This window comes from Lithobates pipiens, unplaced genomic scaffold (assembly GCF_037356315.1).
Source record: "Lithobates pipiens isolate NorthernLeopardFrog02 unplaced genomic scaffold, aLitPip1_a1.2 Scaffold_13, whole genome shotgun sequence".
Taxonomy (NCBI): Eukaryota; Metazoa; Chordata; class Amphibia; order Anura; family Ranidae; genus Lithobates; species Lithobates pipiens.
Genome location: NW_027507718.1, coordinates 397,620,584 through 397,637,717, shown reverse-complemented (window position 1 = coordinate 397,637,717; position 17,134 = coordinate 397,620,584). Strand labels below are relative to the sequence as shown.

The 17,134-nt window shown below is 45.2% G+C and overlaps 1 protein-coding gene across 1 annotated transcript in view; it reads left to right on the top strand.

Moving 5' to 3' along the window:
* The window catches only part of VPS37A (VPS37A subunit of ESCRT-I), a 66,353-nt gene that overhangs the window by 18,168 nt on the left and 31,051 nt on the right, over positions 1–17,134 (top strand). Inside the window, exons 3-6 of the mRNA XM_077477405.1 lie at positions 483–597; positions 2,341–2,441; positions 13,966–14,164; positions 15,618–15,688. Coding sequence (XP_077333531.1) covers positions 483–597; positions 2,341–2,441; positions 13,966–14,164; positions 15,618–15,688 — 486 coding nt within the window. The remainder of the gene's footprint in view (positions 1–482; positions 598–2,340; positions 2,442–13,965; positions 14,165–15,617; positions 15,689–17,134) is intronic.

Sequence of the window (17,134 nt, the reverse complement as noted above, 5' to 3'; positions counted from 1 at the left end):
AAGAATGTGTGCTATGGTATAAAAAAGTTCAGTAATCTTTCTGTTGCTGTAAAATAAAGTTGTACATTTTATTATGGTGTGATGGGTGAACAAGGCACTGCCATCCCTGGCATTAGGTATTAAACCAATCGTTTTGCTATCCACTTCTTCAGAAAAATGAAGCAATAAGCAAATAAATGTTAGTATAGCCAAATGTACCATAGGTTTTACTGCCAGATAATCCTGAACCCTCCCCTGCTGCTCATTCTTGCATCAAAGCCACCAAAGTATCAGTTATCGCTAATAGTGGGGCTCTCACTGACTCTCATTATGCAAAAGATGTATTGAATGATTGATCAAAGATTTGACCCAAACGTTGCATCCGAAGCTGCAGGAAATGCTGCCGTCAGTCTTTTTTTATTTATTTTTTATTTGCATGTGTTCTCAGTTTGTCATTGTTGCATTATACCAAACCTTCTAATACATTATTTTTCCTTTTGCAGTTTGCTCCCTCCACAATTTCCTCAAGAGAAACCAGTCATCACGGTCTTTCCTCCAATTAGACATCATCTAGTGGACACACAAGGCACAAATGTCACATGTCCTTTAGTAAACAATGTGTGTGTTTTTTTTATTTTTTATGTTAGTGTAGGACTGTTTGATCAATGTTTCAAAAAAAATCATGTGTGTAAAACAGTGTATTTTAAAAATGCTTCCTGTTTTCAGACGTTGCAGCCTAGGATGAAGAATAGCTATGGAGACTCGAAGTGCACGGTAGCTCCATAACACGTGTTTGCCCCTCCTATGGACACTGCCTGCAGTGAAAAATCCCAAGGGTTGACGCCACCAATACAGCCCTAAGGGGCTGTAGCTTAAATTGGGATGGGAGTTTTATCTCTGAATGCTGGCTTTAGAACAATCATGTAAAAAACAAGGCACACTGACCGCACCACATTTCTATTCAATTCACATGCAATTCGGTGCGATTCGATTTGAGGCCATCAATTTTGAATAGGCTCAAATCGCACCTAAGTTGTGCATGCACTAATTTTGGGATTGCACTGCAACTGGATCGCATGGTAGATTTATACCATGCTATCTGGTACCGGCAAACGCACTGCATTTGCAACCTGAATTTGGGGTGTCATTAAGATTGCACTGACACCTGCTACAGATTTCAAGGGCAGTGTGATTTGAATGCAGAGAGGCACGCACAGATCACGTTTTTGTCGCACCGCATTAATGTAAAACTAGACCAGTGATGGCAAACCTTGGCACCCCAGATGTTTTGGAACTACCTTTCCCATGATGCTCAACTACACTGCAGAGTGCATTAGCATCATGTTAAATGTACTTTCAAAACATCTGGGGTGCCAAGGTTTGCCATCACTGACCTAGACTATGCCTAGGTTGGTAAACTGTTGACAAAATTGCATATGTAATGCAGTATTATATTGAAAGTAATTGTAAAACATGTAAATCCAAGTACTATTTTACCTATTAACTATTTTAGCTCAGGGCTCGACAAATCCCAGGTGCCAGGTCACCATGGCGACTAGCAATTGCGTCCTGGTGCCTGGGCTTTTGTCAGCCTATTCCCTGCAGGAATGCACAATTTATATCGCCCAACACACGCAGTTCCAGACATTGGGCAGGTAGATTTTTGTAACACTTAGCCCTGCTGCGAGCAAGCAGCAAGACTTTCTTATCAGTTGGAAGCATTCAGGTGGCTGCACTGCCACCCGAATGCTTCTTTATACACCGGTAGAGTGCCCCATTTACAGCCCTCTCCGGCTTTGCTTACTCGTGTATGGCTGGCTTTAATAACAGGCTTTTTACAACCTACTACTAAGCAGTCTCATGAAGATTGAAAAGGAGACCAAGATATTATTTTGCTTATTTGATATTTGCCAAACTAAAAACAAAAAAAAAAGTTGAAAAATAGAAAATGTACAAAAATTGTTAAATAGTACTTTTAAACAATACTGTAATACTTCAGTTATTAGCATTAAAGTCTAAATTTGGGTAAAACGTTTGTTTAAAAAAAAAAAAATCAGCACAAGCGTCAGTACTGCATTTAATCCAAAATGTCCTTTGTGCTGGTGTCAGCTGTAGTTAAAATCCTCTGTCCTCTGCCCCCCTCCCTGAATGAAAAGCAGACTATGAATGGAGGAGGCAGACCTTTTCCTTCACCCACCTTTCCTCCATTCGCAGATCGATTTTCATTCATGGAAGCTATAGTACAGCTATGAATGGAGGCGAGTGCCTGTAAAAGGTCTCTCAGCCCTATTAACGTCAAGTGGGAAAATCTATTTTTCTTTATATGTGCAAACAATTTACTTATTTGCTTTCTTTCCTCAGTTTACTATGCACTCTGATCTTGGGAAAATAGTGCAGAATTTGTTAGAAGAGTTTTGGAAGAATCCTCCTACACTAGCCCCAGCTTCAGGCACGTTTCCTTAGTAAGTAATAATGGTATGTTTTATTGACAATAGAAACATTGCTCTTGTGGAATCGATTGCCCCTTTGTTCTAGCAGTGGAATGTAGTTTCTACTGCAGTTGAAAAAAAAAAAAATTGAAGGGTTCCTTTCAAAGTAATACATTCATTTTGAGTAGAGCCAAACTCCGTCCATCTGATTTTATTGTGTGTGTACCCAGCTGACTCTTTGGGAAATCTTGAAATATGTTAGCAGAGTGAAGATTATTGGGCCATCTAATGTGATCGCTGCAGAAGTGATTTTTTAAAGAGGAAGTAAACCCTGATGGGTTTACTTCCTCTTTGATTCCCTGCAAAGGTAAAGCATAATGGACTACTATCGCATAGTAGTCTATTATGTGTCACTTACCTGACACAGGAGTCTGGAGCATCCATCTTCTCGGTGGGTCTCGCTGCTCCACAGCTGTCATTCGACGAAGCCGCAATGACGTCGCTCCCGCGCATGCGCACGGGAGCCGCCACTCGCGGCATATCGCCGTAGACAGCAGTGCCTGTCTTTCGGAAAATATCTCCTAAACCGTGTAGGTTTAGGAGCTATTTCTTGGACCTACAGGTAAGCCTCAATCTAGGCTTACCTGTAGGTCAAAGTGGTTTGCAAGGGTTTACAACCACTTTAAAGCGGTTGTATTGTCTATTTTTAAACTTGTACCTACAGGTAAGCCTATAATAAGGGACCGTCACTGTCCTAAGTCCTCAACAGACAGGGTAGGTCAGTATAGCTTCAGAAACTGGTGTTTCTCCCCCCGAAATCCAGGCAATAGCAACCAGTTTGCATGCAGACAGTGCAGTGCCTCTGGACGCTTTGTCGGCGGTCCTTAAAGCGGACCTCCACCCTGAAGTGCAAGTTCCGCTAATCTGATCCCTCCCCCCCCTCTGGTGCCACAATCGGCACCTTTCAGGGGGGAGGGGGGTGCAGATACCTGGATAATCCAGGTATCTGCACCCACTTCTGGGACAAGCTAGCCGCAGCTAGCCACAGATGATCCACCCCCACCCCCCCACCCCCCGTTGTGTTCTGGGAAACACACAGTTTCCAGGACACAGCGGGGACCAGTGGAGACGCGCAGCAGGGAACCGGGCAGTGAAGCCGCAATGCTTCACTTCCCGATTCCCTGACAGAGGATGGCGGCGGGGGCAGCAGAGAGACTAGCAATCGCTCGTCATCTGCTGCCGACATCGCTGGACCCTGGGACAGGTAAGTGTCAATTTATTTAAAAGTCAGCAGCTGCAATATTTGTAGCTGCTGGCTTTTAAATATTTTTCTTAAAGGTGCAGCTCCTCTTTAATTCGTTCGTTGCCAAGATGGAGGCGGTGCGTGGGCGGAAAGGGGGTAAAAAAAAAACCCGCCCTCAGGGGAGAGCTCTGACGCAGACTCGGGCCCTGCTGAGGCTGGTGATCCGTTCTGCCGTTTTCAGACGACGCTGACCAGGACCGTTCGGACAGTGAGGATGATTCCCCGTTTGGGTCCGTGCGCAATAAAGCTCTTGTTGGAACACTTATCACAGCTGTGAGTGATACCCTGAAAATTCAGGAGCCAGCAGATCCTTCTGCTGATGTAGCGGTCCCTTTTGGGTCCTGTAAGCCAGCCTGTACACCTAAGGTGTTTCTGTATCTGACTTATTTCGATAAGTTCATATACAAGGAATGGGGTCGACCGCAACTGACCTTTTCGGTCCCCAAATACATGGCGGTGCGTTACCCCTTTGAGGAGAGCCTTCTCAAAAAATGGTCGGCTCCCCGGTCGTGGACCCCCAGTATCTAGGTTAAACAAAGTAACCACGATCCCGGTAGAGGGGACTCCTGCCTTTAAGGACCCCACGGACAGGAAGGCCGAGGCAGTGGCTCGTTCCTTGTTTACGGTTGTGGGGTCAGCAATGCGACCAGTACTGGCATCCGCACTTGTGTCTCAGATACTTACTGAGTGGGCAAAACTTTTGCACCGCAAATTGGGGGAACAACAGGCTTCTCCTGTCTGCGTGGAACTAGCAGACCAGTTAGTGCAAGGCCTGGATACTCTCCCTTTGTTATCCAGGGCTTCAGTGTCCGCAGTGGTGCCGAGGCGCCTGATTTGGCTAAAATGCTGGTTGGCTGACCAGGCATCTAAAAAAGCCCTGACTGATCTACCCTTCCTTGGCGAGCGGCACTTTGGAGCCTCATTAGATGACATTATTAAAAATGCCACAGATGGTAAGAGTACACTACTCCCACAGGCCAGGAAGGCTAAGGAGCCACGCCGCAGGCAAGGGCCCTCTTTTTCCGCTCACAGGCGGCTTTTTCGTCCACCTGGGACTTCGGCTAAGCGTTCCCAGCCTGACAGGATGACCTCTGAAGGACAAAATGGACAAAAAGCCTAACAAGCCTGCGAGCAAAAGTGCTACCGCATTAAGGTTTGCCCCCACCCGCAACACGGGTGGGGGGTCGCCTTTGGGAGTTTGCAGCCCGTTGGGCCTTTCGGCTGTCCGACCAATGGGTCTAAGATCTGATTTCCTCTGGCTACAAGATAGAGTTCCTCTCTTGGCCACCAAACAGATTCTTCCCCTCCCCAGTATACCCGTACTCCCGGCTCGCTGGGAGGCCCTATTGGGGGCGGTAAGGAACCTGCTGAGTTGCGGAGTGATGGTATCTGTTCCGGAACGTTTCCAGGGGTTCAACTCCAATCTGTTTGTAGTCCCCAAAAATGAAGGGGTACGTCCAATCTTGGACTTAAAGAGGAAGTAAACCCTGATGGGTTTACTTCCTCTTTTTTTCCCTGCAAAGGTAAAGCATAATGGACTACTATGCATCGCATAGTAGCTCATTATGTGTCACTTACCTGACACAGGAGCCAGCGAAGTCGCCGCTGTCACCTGTAGTCCGCCGCATCCATCTTGGTTGTGGCGTCTCTCGCAGCTCCGACGAATGACAGCGGAGAAGCCGCGATGACGTCACTCCCGCGCATGCGCACGGGAGTCGCGTCTCGGAGCTCCGACGCTGCCATTCGGCGGAGCCGCGATGACGTCACTCCCGCGCATGCGCACGGGAGTCGACAAATTAGGCAAATCCATTCTTGGACTTGCTGCATTTAGTGCGCCTGCGCGCCGCTGTCTACGGCGCATGCGCCGTAGACAGCGGTGCCCATTTTCGGGCAAATATCTCCTAAACCATATAGGTTTAGGAGATATTACTTGGACCTACAGGTAAGCCTTAATCTAGGCTTACCTGTAGGTCAAAGTTGTTTGGAAGGGTTTACTTCCATTTTAAAGGCCCTCAATTACTTTGTAAAAGTACAGAGGTTCAGAATGGAAACAGTTCGCTCAGTAGTCGCTGCTCTCCACCAAGGGGACTCCCTGGCGTTTTTAGACATCCAGGATGCGGACCTGCACATACCCATATGCCTTCGGCATCAGAAATTTCTGCAAAATGCAGTTGGGGAAGCCCACTACCAGTTGGTGGCTCTCCCCTTTGGTTTGGCATCAGCCCCCCCCCCCCCCCCCCCCCGAGTCTCTACCAAGGTATTGGCTCCTGTTTTGGCGTTGCTGTGACAACGCGGGATCGCAATCGTAGGTTACCTAGTCGATCTCCTGAGAGCATCTTCCGCCTCCGCGTTGAAGGATGTGGCCATCACCATGCAGACCCTGCAGGAATTTGGGTGGCTGTTGAACCTAAAAAAAAGTTGCTGATTGTACCAACTCAGCGTTTGGAGTACCTAGGCTTACTGCTGAACTCCATGGAAGCGAGAGTGTTTCTCCCTTCAGACAAGCTGCAGACTCTCAGATCCGTGGTGAAACTGCTGATGAACAGCAGGTGGTCATTGCTATGCTTCTGCATGCGAGTCCTGGGACTCATGGTGGCCTCCTTCGAGGCAGTACTGTATGCCCAGTTTCATACCAGAGTCTTGCAGAAGGAGATCTTGACAAATTGGGACATATCTCCTTTATCCCTGGATCGGCAGATTCAGGTGAGCCAGTCAGTTAGGGACTACCAGCTCTGGTGGCTGAGGTCCCCGGCACTTCGGTACAGGAAGTTGTTCCTACCTCTGCATTGGACAGTGATCACGACGAACGCCGGCCTAACCAGCTGGGGTGGAGTAATGGGAGTTCAGTCGACCCAGGGCCTCTGGTCGGAGGAGGAATCCAAATTGCCGATCAATGTGCTCGAGCTGCGAGCAATCAGGCTACGCCTCTCCACATGGTCAATAAGACTTTGAGGGTGTCCGATTAGCCACGGTGGTAGCATATGTCAATCACCAAGGAGGAACCCAAGAAGCTTGGCCGCCGCACGGGAGGTCGTCACATCCTTCAGTGGGCAGAGCGACATGTACCGGCCCTATCAGCCATTTACATCCCCGGTGATGGGGCACACCAGACGTGGAACTTCTGGCCTCTTGTCTCAATCAGAAGGTGCCGAGATACGCGTCCAGGACAAGAGATCCTTGGGCAGACACGTCAAACGCGCTGGTGGCTCCGTGGGATCAGTACCAGCTGATCTATGCCTTTCCTCCGCTGAAACTGTTACTACGTCTGCTCTGCAGAGTGGAGGCTGAGGGGATTCCAGTAATACTGATTGCCCCAGATTGGCCCCAGCGTCCCTGGTACGCAGACCTAGTGCGCCTGGTGGCGGATGCTCGATGGTGACTGCCGTTACGAGAGGACCTGCTGTCTCAAGGTCCGATTCTCCATCCTGCTTTACCATCGCTGGTTTTAACGGCATGGCTATTGAGAGCCAGGTATTGAGGAACCGGGTCTTTTGGACTCGGTGATTCCGACTATGCTGAGAACACGTAAATCTTCTTCTCGGAAGATATATCATCGTACCTGGAAGGCCTACATCTCCATGTGAGGAGAAAGGTTGGCGTCCGCGTTCCTTTTCTATATCAAGGATCCTGCTGTTTCTACAGCAGGGAGTAGACCAGAAATTGGCTTTAAAGCGGTGTTGTACTCCCATTTTAAAAAGCTCACAAGCCATAGTGTTTCTCCCATAGATGACAAAATGAACCTTTATAAAAATCCGCTCGCCGTAATTAACTTTTAATTTACATTTCAAAGGTGACTTCTGGGCTCTCCTCCCGTGGGAGTAGGCGTGGTTATCGCCTTTCCCCGACTCCGCAAAGTCCCCTGGGAGGTTTCTCACATTGTTTCCATGAATCAGTGGGGAACGCTGTCCTGCCGAAATCTCGTGATATTTCGGCGTTGCATGACGCCAGTCATGTGACGAGGGCGTGTCAGAAGGCACCATTGTTTATTTCGTTGCCATCACAACAGGGCGGGAACTTCCAAGGACACCGCCCGTTGTGATGGCATCCCGAAGTTTTACGGCGCTGCTCGCTGCTATCAATGAGCATGCGTGGGATCGAGCGGTGAATGCTGGGAGCACAGCATCACCGCATCCCCGAAGGAAATGCTTGTAGGCTTCAAATGCCCACAAGCAATATGGAAACAGCCGGCATGAATTTTTAAAACTGTTTCTTCCGCAAGAAATCGGCAAGCCGGGGAGTAAAAAGCCACAAGTAGTGAGTACAAAAACACATTAGTAAACGCATAAAAAAGACACAGAAAAAAAAAAAGATTCGGCAGCGGAATCCCGCTTTAAGCACCATTAAGGGGCAAATATCAGCCTTGGCTGTCTCTCTTTTTTTTTTTTTTTTTTCAGCGACCCCTGGCGTCTCCCTCTCTAGTGAGCACTTTTGTTCAAGGGGTCCGACATTTAGTTTCTCCCGTGCGTCCACTGTTACCCCCGTGGGATCTGAACCTGGTGTTGTCAGCGCTTCAGAAACCGCCATTTGAAAATATCAGAGAGATCCCTCTGTTGGCTCTGTTGCGTCCGCAACCTTCTTTTCTGCCGAAGGTGGTTTTGGCGTTCCACATTAATGAAGACATTGGGGGTTATTTACTAAAGGCAAATCCACTTTGCATTACAAGTGCAATTGGAAGTGCAGTCAATTTAGATCCAAGGGAGACATGCAAGGAAAAAAAAAAAAGCATTTTTGCTTGCACATGATTGGATGATGAAATCAACAGAGCTTCCCCTCATTTCAAATCTGCCCCTCAGATTTACAGCAACTGCACTTCCAAGTGCACTTGTAGTGCAAAGGGGATTTGCCTTTTGTAAATAACCCCTATTGTGTTACCATCTCTGTGTCCTAAACCGACACATCCTAAAGAGGTGGCCCTCCATTCCCTGGATGTGGTCCGGGCTCTGAGGGTGTATTTGTCTGCTACAGCTCCCTTTTTTGTTACTCCTTGTTTGTTACGGTGGCTGGTCCGAAAAAATGTTTGGCGGTCTCGTCGGCCACCATTTCCAGGTGGATCAGACAGATTGTAGTACAAGCCTACACCTTGAAGGGGCAGGTGCCCCCCTTTCCAGTCACAGCCCACTCCACCAGGACAATTGGAACATCTTGGGCCTTCGGACATCAAGTGTCTGTCCCTCAAGTGTGTAAAGTGACGACTTGGTCATTTGTTCACACCTTTACAAAATTCTACAAGGTAGATGTTGGTGCATTGGCCAATGCCTGTTTTGCCCGCAAAGTTTTGCAGGCGGGCGTGTAATTGCAATTGCACTTAAAAATTTTCCTGGTTTTTGGTAAAAACACAGTACCTTTCAGTAAATGCACTGTTGCATTTGTTACCGCAAGTTTTGAGGCGGTTTGTAGGTAGTGACTCCCAGATTGAGGAGCATTCTGTTTTTTTTTTGTGGGTAAAAAAGTTCTTCGTTATTCCCACACAGTGTTGTTTTTTTGTGGGTAGAGTTTTTATCCTAGTTCCCACATGGCATTGTGGGTGAAGTTTTTATGCTCTTTTTCCCACCCCTCGTTTTGGCACTGCTTGGGGATGTCCCGATGGTCTAAGAAAAGAGTTGTCAGTCTGCTTTTTTTTTCTACTCGCCGTAAAATCCTTTTCTCTGTAGTTCACCGACTGACACAGCACCCGCCCCTCCTATTTTTCTTCCCGTTATACTGTTTGTTGACGTACTGAGGCTGCAGTAGCAGGCTAGGGGGTTTGTTGCCTAAGGAACCACCCCTTGGGCGGAACTAGAAAGTTCTAGTTTTATTATAACCTATTAACATGTTCTGCCTAGTCCTCTCCTGAAGGTGGCGTAACAACCCAATGGTCTAAGAAAGCAGCTGTGTCAGTAGTTTACAAAAAAAAAAATTATAAAAAATTTGTTTATAATTTAGTTAATATATAAAGTCTTTAAAAAAAATCGAATTTTAAGAACGTTTGTTCGATTTTCTAATCGTTAGTGGGGTCAAAGCAACATTTGTTTTTGACCACAGTGATGAGGAAAATCGCTGCAAAAACACAATACATGCATTTCTGCAGCTTCTCCACTGAAGTCTATTGAACCAAAAAAGCACCGTTTTGCTCTGAATAAAGTCCTCGACCCTTTTCAAATACAAAGCGGCTGAAAAAAGCATAGATGTGAATGTGTCCCATAGGAAACCATGTTAACCAGTTCCCGATCAGCGCACGCCGATGTACGTCGGCAGAATGGCACGGCAGGCATATTGGCGTACAGGTACGTCCAATCTTTAATGCCGCCCTGCCATGCTCGCATGCTGGTCGGGACCCCCGTGTGTCTGGTCGCGGGTCCCGCGGACTCGATCGCCACGGGCATACCCGCGATCGTCTCATGGGGGCGGCTGAATGGAGAGATGCCGTTGTAAGCAGCATCTCCCCGTTCTGCCTAGCAACAAGTGACGCTGATCTCTGCTCCATGTGATTGGAGCAGAGATCAGTGTTCACTAAATGAAAGCCCAGCCCCCAACACTTAGTAACACACCCCTAGGAACACTTAACCCCTACACTGCCACCCACTGGTTAACCCCTTCACTGCCAGTGTAATTTACACAGGAATCGCTGCATTTGTATAGCCGTGATTGCTGTATAAATGACAATGGTCCCAAAAATGTCCGATGTGTCCACCATAATGTCGCAGTCACAATAAAAATCGCTGATCGTGGCCATTACTAGTAAAAAAAAAAATAATAAAAATGCCATAAAACTATCCCCTATTTTGTAAACGCTAGAACTTTTGCGCAAACCAATCAATCGCCTATTGCATTTTTTTTTTTGTTTACCAAAAATATGTAGAAGAATACGTATCGGCCTAAACTGAGGGAAAAAATGTTTTTTATATATTTTTGGGGGATATTTATTATAACAAAAAGTAAAAAATAATGCGCTTTTTTCAAAATTGTCGCTTTATTTTTGTTTATAGTGCAAAAAATAAAAACCGCAGGGGTGATCAAATACCACCAAAAGAAAGCTCTATTTGTGGGAAAAAAAGACATCAATTTTATTTGGGAGCCACGTCACATGACCGCGCAATTGTCAGTTAAAGCGACGCAGTGCTGTATCACAAAAAGTGGTCTGGTCTTTGGCCAGCAAAATGGTCCGGGGCTGAAGTGGTTAAATAGGAGTCAGACATGAAGTGTGGAAGGGACATATAAATCTTTTATATTAAAGTAGTACTAAAAGATGAGAAACTTTTTCATGGATATGATCATTTTAAATATAATACACAATGCTGGGAAAAGTTGTAATTGTAAGGCCTTATATTGCCTCCAGTCTATCAGCCTCCGCCTTCTCTGAGTTCAGATGCTGATCTTCCCTGCACACAGTCTTTTAAAGTGATTGTTTGTTTGTTTTTTTGTTTTGTTTTTTATAGATTTTTTTTAAACAACAAACATGTTATACACCGTATTTATCGACGTATAACATGCACAAGCTTATAACGCACATTCATTTTAAGAAAATTTTTTTTTTTTTTAAATAAGGAACTTTGAAGCAAAATAAGGGTCAGTGCCCACCTGCAGCCTCACCATTGCCATCCATGCAGCCTCATCATTGCCTATCTGTAGCCTCACCATTGCCATCAATGCAGCAGCCTCACCATTGCCATCAATGCAGCAGCCTCACCATTGCCATCAATGCAGCAGCCTCACCATTGCCATCAGTGCAGCCTGATCGATGCCCATCTGCAGCCTAGAGGGGACAGGGAGGGGGGAAGGAGGAGCGCAGACAGATTACATACAGTGAGAATCTCCTATGATAGACAGAACAGTGGTCCAGTGGGGGCCCAGGAGACGGGACTTCCTATTACAGAGGCCACCAAGTAAACAGGAGTCTCTCACTGTATATAATCTGATGGCACTTGTCTCCCCCCCCCCCCCCTCCCCTCCAAGGCAGCTAAAATTGAAGTATCGGCGTATAACACACACTCGCTATTTGCACCCGATTTTCAGCATGAAAAAGTGCTGTTATATGGCAGTAAATACAGTACTTGCCTTCTCTGTGTAATGGTTTAGCACGGAACTGCCCCGATTCTCTTCTGGGGTCCACCATCAACACTTCTGGCTCCTCCTACTTCTGGAGTGCCCCTATAGCAAGGTAAAAAAAACCTTCTGCATTCAAAACACTCACTTCCTGCCACAGGCATTGCTCCTCACACATTCGCATGTTCGTGGGCACTTATATATATTTATGGACGGTGTACTGAGCTTTATGTGTGCTGCACTGTGTCTTGTGATATGTAAACAAATAATGCATTTTGTATGCAGACCAACTAATCGACTGGCCGATTAATCGATTATGAAAAGAGTTGACAACTCTTTCCATAATCGATTAGTTGTTTCAGGCCTAGACTCTAATGGATCAAATGAGACACCATGGACTAGATTTTTCAGTGGCTGTCCCTTATTGTCAATCACCACCAGAGGTAGATCGAGGGAAGTGTGGTGGCCCCAGCAACCAAGGTTTCTGAAAGATGTTAGAAGTCAGTGGATTCATCTGCCTCAGTTGTAATGACAACTCTATATGGACTGGCCCTTTAAGACATACATGGATAAAGCAGCCAACAAGTCAGCCATTGGAGTGAACTGCTTATGAGGTCTAATCTGTATTCACATTTTGCCTGTTTTGTGTATGATATCCAAATATTGCATTTTGTTTAGATTGCTATTTTCAGTGCTGCTTCATATTCTAGATACTGTGCACTGCCACTTTAAATCAGGTGTCTAGTAAATGAGACTGGAGTGTTCATATCCTGATCTGTTTATGGCAGCCACTCTAGGAGTGGAAGATTGATGTTAAGGCCAGGTCCCTTCAGAGCAGACAGCTGAACTTCATCCTTACTTAGCCTGTCAATAACCTCATCCGCAGCTTAATATCTTTGGTATTCTAATAGGATTTTAGGGTAACTCTGTGTTAAACCTTTGTTTACCTTTCTTCAGACTGCTGCTAAGGACAGATTACAGTGTGGAGCAATTCACTACAAATGCAAATTTCCCAGCGTTCTGCACTGTTTAAGGAAATGTATGGGGTTAGGCAGGCCATAAACAGTGTGAATTTCTTTCCTGCAAAGTTGGGTTGCAGGAAAGAAATTTACATGATTCCCCCATCAATACAGACAGTGCTGACAGGGGTATCCCTCCTGCCGAGAAATTGTGTTCTCTCGGAGCGGTCAGTCAGTGATTACTGCTAGCATCTGTATATAATCACAAGTAAATCTGGCAGGCTGGTTGTACTCGAGTTGACCATTCAAAATTCGAACTGTCTATACACAGCGTTAATAAAAAAACAAAAAAATCTAAGTCTGGCCATAGATTGTTTGTTTGTTTGAATCTCGGCCTGGTTCAGCAGGAACTGGCTGAGGTTGGAACCATGTATGGTAAGACTGAATGTACCAAGCTAATCAATCAACTTGGATACAACCAGCCTGGCTGATTTGCTTGCGATTATCGCTAGCAACTGCTATAGCCGCTAGCAATAATCACTGACTTCTTGCGCTAGGGCTTGCTTCCACCGCCAGGAGAACACAATGTCTCAGTAAGAGGGATTTCCCTGTCAGCACTGTCTGTGTTGATGGGGGAGTAGTTTGTATTTCTTTCCTTCAACCCATGGTTTTAGTAAAGAAATATGCACTGTCTATGGCTTGCCTAAGCCTGAGAACTAATCGATCACATGGCAATGATTTCTCAGCTCTCGATATTCTTACTGGAATATTTTTCTGTTACTGCAGCAGATTTTCCCAATACTTGTTACGTGATCACTGGAATCGCACACAGTAATAAAACCTTTTTTTCTAATGTAGAGGGGGAATTGTCTGGAACCCTTGTCACTTCTTCTTTTTTTTTTTTTTTTTTTTTTTGGTGTGTCCCCACTAGTGAGATGTCCCCACTTTCTATTTGATCATCAATTAAGGGAACGAGGTAAAATCTCCCAAAACACTTTTTTTTTTTATTTAAAAAAAAAATATGGCTGACAAATGAGCTTTAAAGCAAACCTGTCAGCTATTAGAGGAAAAGAAAGCAACACTTCCCCACACCAGAAATTGTAATGATTGTTTAATGTGCGTTATAAGAGTGTAAGTAATGCTCCGTAGGTCCTTGCAGTAAGGCTGATTTATGTGAATGCCAGCACTCCTGGTGTGTGTGAGGTGAATGCTTTATGTAGAACAATCTAAATCCCAGTGCGAATTATAACAACGTTTTCTTATTTTCTTTTAGCTTGTACAGCGGTACCACGGGGCATCCTCCTTACCCTCCTTCTTCAGGCTTTCCTTTTCTGCCATCCTTCCCCACACAAGAAACAAATCGATCAGTCCCAATATCAGAGACGGGTTCTTCAAGCTACAACACTGCCAAACCTGCTGCCCCTTCCTACGGCTTAATAAGTGATTTGCCTCTACCCGTCCCCACTTCTGAAGTGAGTATACAGTCTGAGAAATGTGTATAGCTGTGGTTTTCTAACTGGAATTGGGAGATGGAGGCCAATTGTGCTATTTCAGATATTGTGTGTGACACATCTAATTATAGACCTGCTCACTTTACATAATAAACAGTACAGATGAAAGTGATGACTTTTTCTTTAAGCCGGCCATACATGGATTTAAATTTAGCAGGTTCAGCAGGGACCAGCCAAGATTTGATCCGTGTGTGGCCATTCTGCTTGTACCCAAGTCAATGCATTACCCCATTCCACAAACTGTGTTGATGGGGGGGATCAAGTCTTCTATGGGAGGCATTATTGTGTAAGGCAGTTAAAGTATGTGTGAATGTTTACCTTGTAAAACAACCCATTCAATTTAAAAAAGGTGTGTGTGTGTGCGCGCGCGCATATACTACTTTTTTTTTTTTTTTTTTCCCCACAGCTGCATAAGGGGCTTATAGAGGTGGGAGCAGAGATTCTTTATAACAATAGGGGGAGGGCATAGCAGCAACGGCTTGAATGGAACACAGTCTTGGGTAAAATGCAGAGACAGAAACACTGAGTAACTGGGTAGGGAGCTTGTCAGCAGGTGGCAGAGAAACAGCAGTACATTGATCTTCCCAGTGAAAAGCTGTGCAGAGGGGCATGTTCACAGAAGTCTGACCATTTGAAATACAGACAGGCTGTACTCCCCAGTAGAATGAAAAGAAGCAAACTGACCATGCTGGGTTGGATGGGGTTCCATGCCCTAGCGTGGTCAGTTGGCAATAGGAAAGAAGGGGAACTGGAGGGATCGGCAAGTATTTCACACGAAAGAAGCAATACAAATCGTTTTTAATACAAGTACATGGTACAACAGACACATATCAGAAGTATAAAATGCCGGAGTAACATATTTTCTTTTAGAGGGTAAAAGGATCAGACTGTGTGGAAGGCTGGGTTCACACCTATGCGAATTGGATGCGGATTTTCCTGCATCCAGTTTGCATAGCAGGAGATTGTGACTGGCTCTCTATGAAGCCAGTTCCCATATCTCTGGGGCGGCTGCTGAGCGGCATGCACAGAAAAGCTGTGCGTCTTTGGCTCTGTTTCAGGGCCGAGTCGGGGACACATTTTTTGCCTGAATTCATCCCTGAAACAGAGAACAGGGGCGCACAGCGTTACTGTGTGATCCACGGCTGTTTCCAGTGTGAACCGAGCCTAAATGTTATAAATTCTTCGAAACAAAGTTCCTCTGAAGATCTCCTCCTCTCACGCTGGGGAGCAGGCACCAAATTTTCTCAGGCAGTGAGACGATGATTAGCGATATTGTGCATGGCTGTTCCTGCTGCAGAAGTTGCTATAACTGTACACAGACTACCTCATCACCTTACAAGTTTGTTTTAGATGGAGGTTTTTGTTGCTAAAGAATCCCAGTTAATACATATGTTTTGCTTGTATTTATGTTTAGGTGGGCATTAACGGCTTTACATACAAGATGCCTGATCTCCCTGATACTTTTCCTGAACTCTCGGAATTAAGGTAACTGTTTATGAAAAAGTTTATTGAACTGTCAGTGGAAGTTGCCTTGATTGTAGAGATTTAATTGCTAAGTTTTTACTGAAGAAATAATTAATATTGGGTTCTTTAATTACGCTATTAGTTTCATATCATAACACCAATTGTATTTCATTGAAAGTGTCATAATAATTGTGTCATCATTGCATTTTGCGAGTAAAACATCATTCATGGAGATCACTAAGAACATTTAAGTATTCCTCTTCATTTCACAGGATCCGCCGGCCCCCAGATGATACCATAGAGATTTCCGGCGGACCAGATGGTCCCCGGAGTCTCTATGATCGTTCGGAGGCCGGACACGATGTTATGACGTCACGCCCAGTCTCTGCATTCAAAATATCGGCGCCACCTTGGCTGGGAAGCCGTGATCGTTTTTTTGATTTTTTGATTTTTTTTTTTTGATTTTGGGCTTCCCAGCCTAGAGGTGTGTAAATGGTCCTATCGTGCCATATTCCTATTACAAGGGATGTTTACATTCCTTGTAATAGGAATAAAAGTAATCCAATTTTTTTTTTTTTATTTTTTTTTTTTTTAAGTGTCAAACTAAAAAAATAAAAGTGAAATTGACAATAAAAAAAAAAAAAAAATTAAAGCGCCCCTGTCCCTGTGAGCTCGTACACAGAAGCGAACGCATACGTAAGTCCCGCCCACATATGAAAATGGTGTTCAAACCACACATGTGAGGTATCGCCACGAACGTTGGAGCGAGAGCAATAATTCTAGCCCTAGACCTCCTCTGTAACGCAAAACATGTAACCAGTAAAAATTTTTAAAGCGTCGCCTATGGGGATTTTTAAATACCAAAGTTTGGCGCCATTCCACAAGCGTGTGCAAGTTTGAAGCGTGACATGCTGGGTATCTATTTACTCGGCATATCTTCATCTATCACATTATGCAAAAAAATTGGGCTACTGTGTTTTTTTTTTTTTTTTTTTAAGCATGAAACAGTTTTTTTTTCTGAAAAAAACGCGTTTGAAAAATTGCTGCGCAAATGCTGTGCGGGATAAAAGGTTGCAACAACCGCCTTTGTATTCTCTAGGGTCTTTGCTAAAAAAAAAACATATATAATGTTTGGGGGTTCTATGTAATTTTCTAGCAAAAAAATTATGAATTTTACATGTAGGAGAGAAATGTCAAAATTGGCCTGGATGCGAAGTGGTTAAAAGAAGTAGAAAAACCTTAACCACTTAAGGACCGCCGCATGCCATTGTACGTCATCACAATGGCATGTACAGGCACAAGCACGTACTTGCCTTCCAGCGGGTGGGGGGTCCCCCTCCCGCTGGATGCGGCGATCCGTTTCGCTGCAGGAGCGATCCGGGATGAGGGGATGGCTGTTGGTTTCTGGCCATCCCCTCTCGATCGCTCCTGGCGAATGAGAAGCTTCCTCCCTCTGTGTATAGTAAA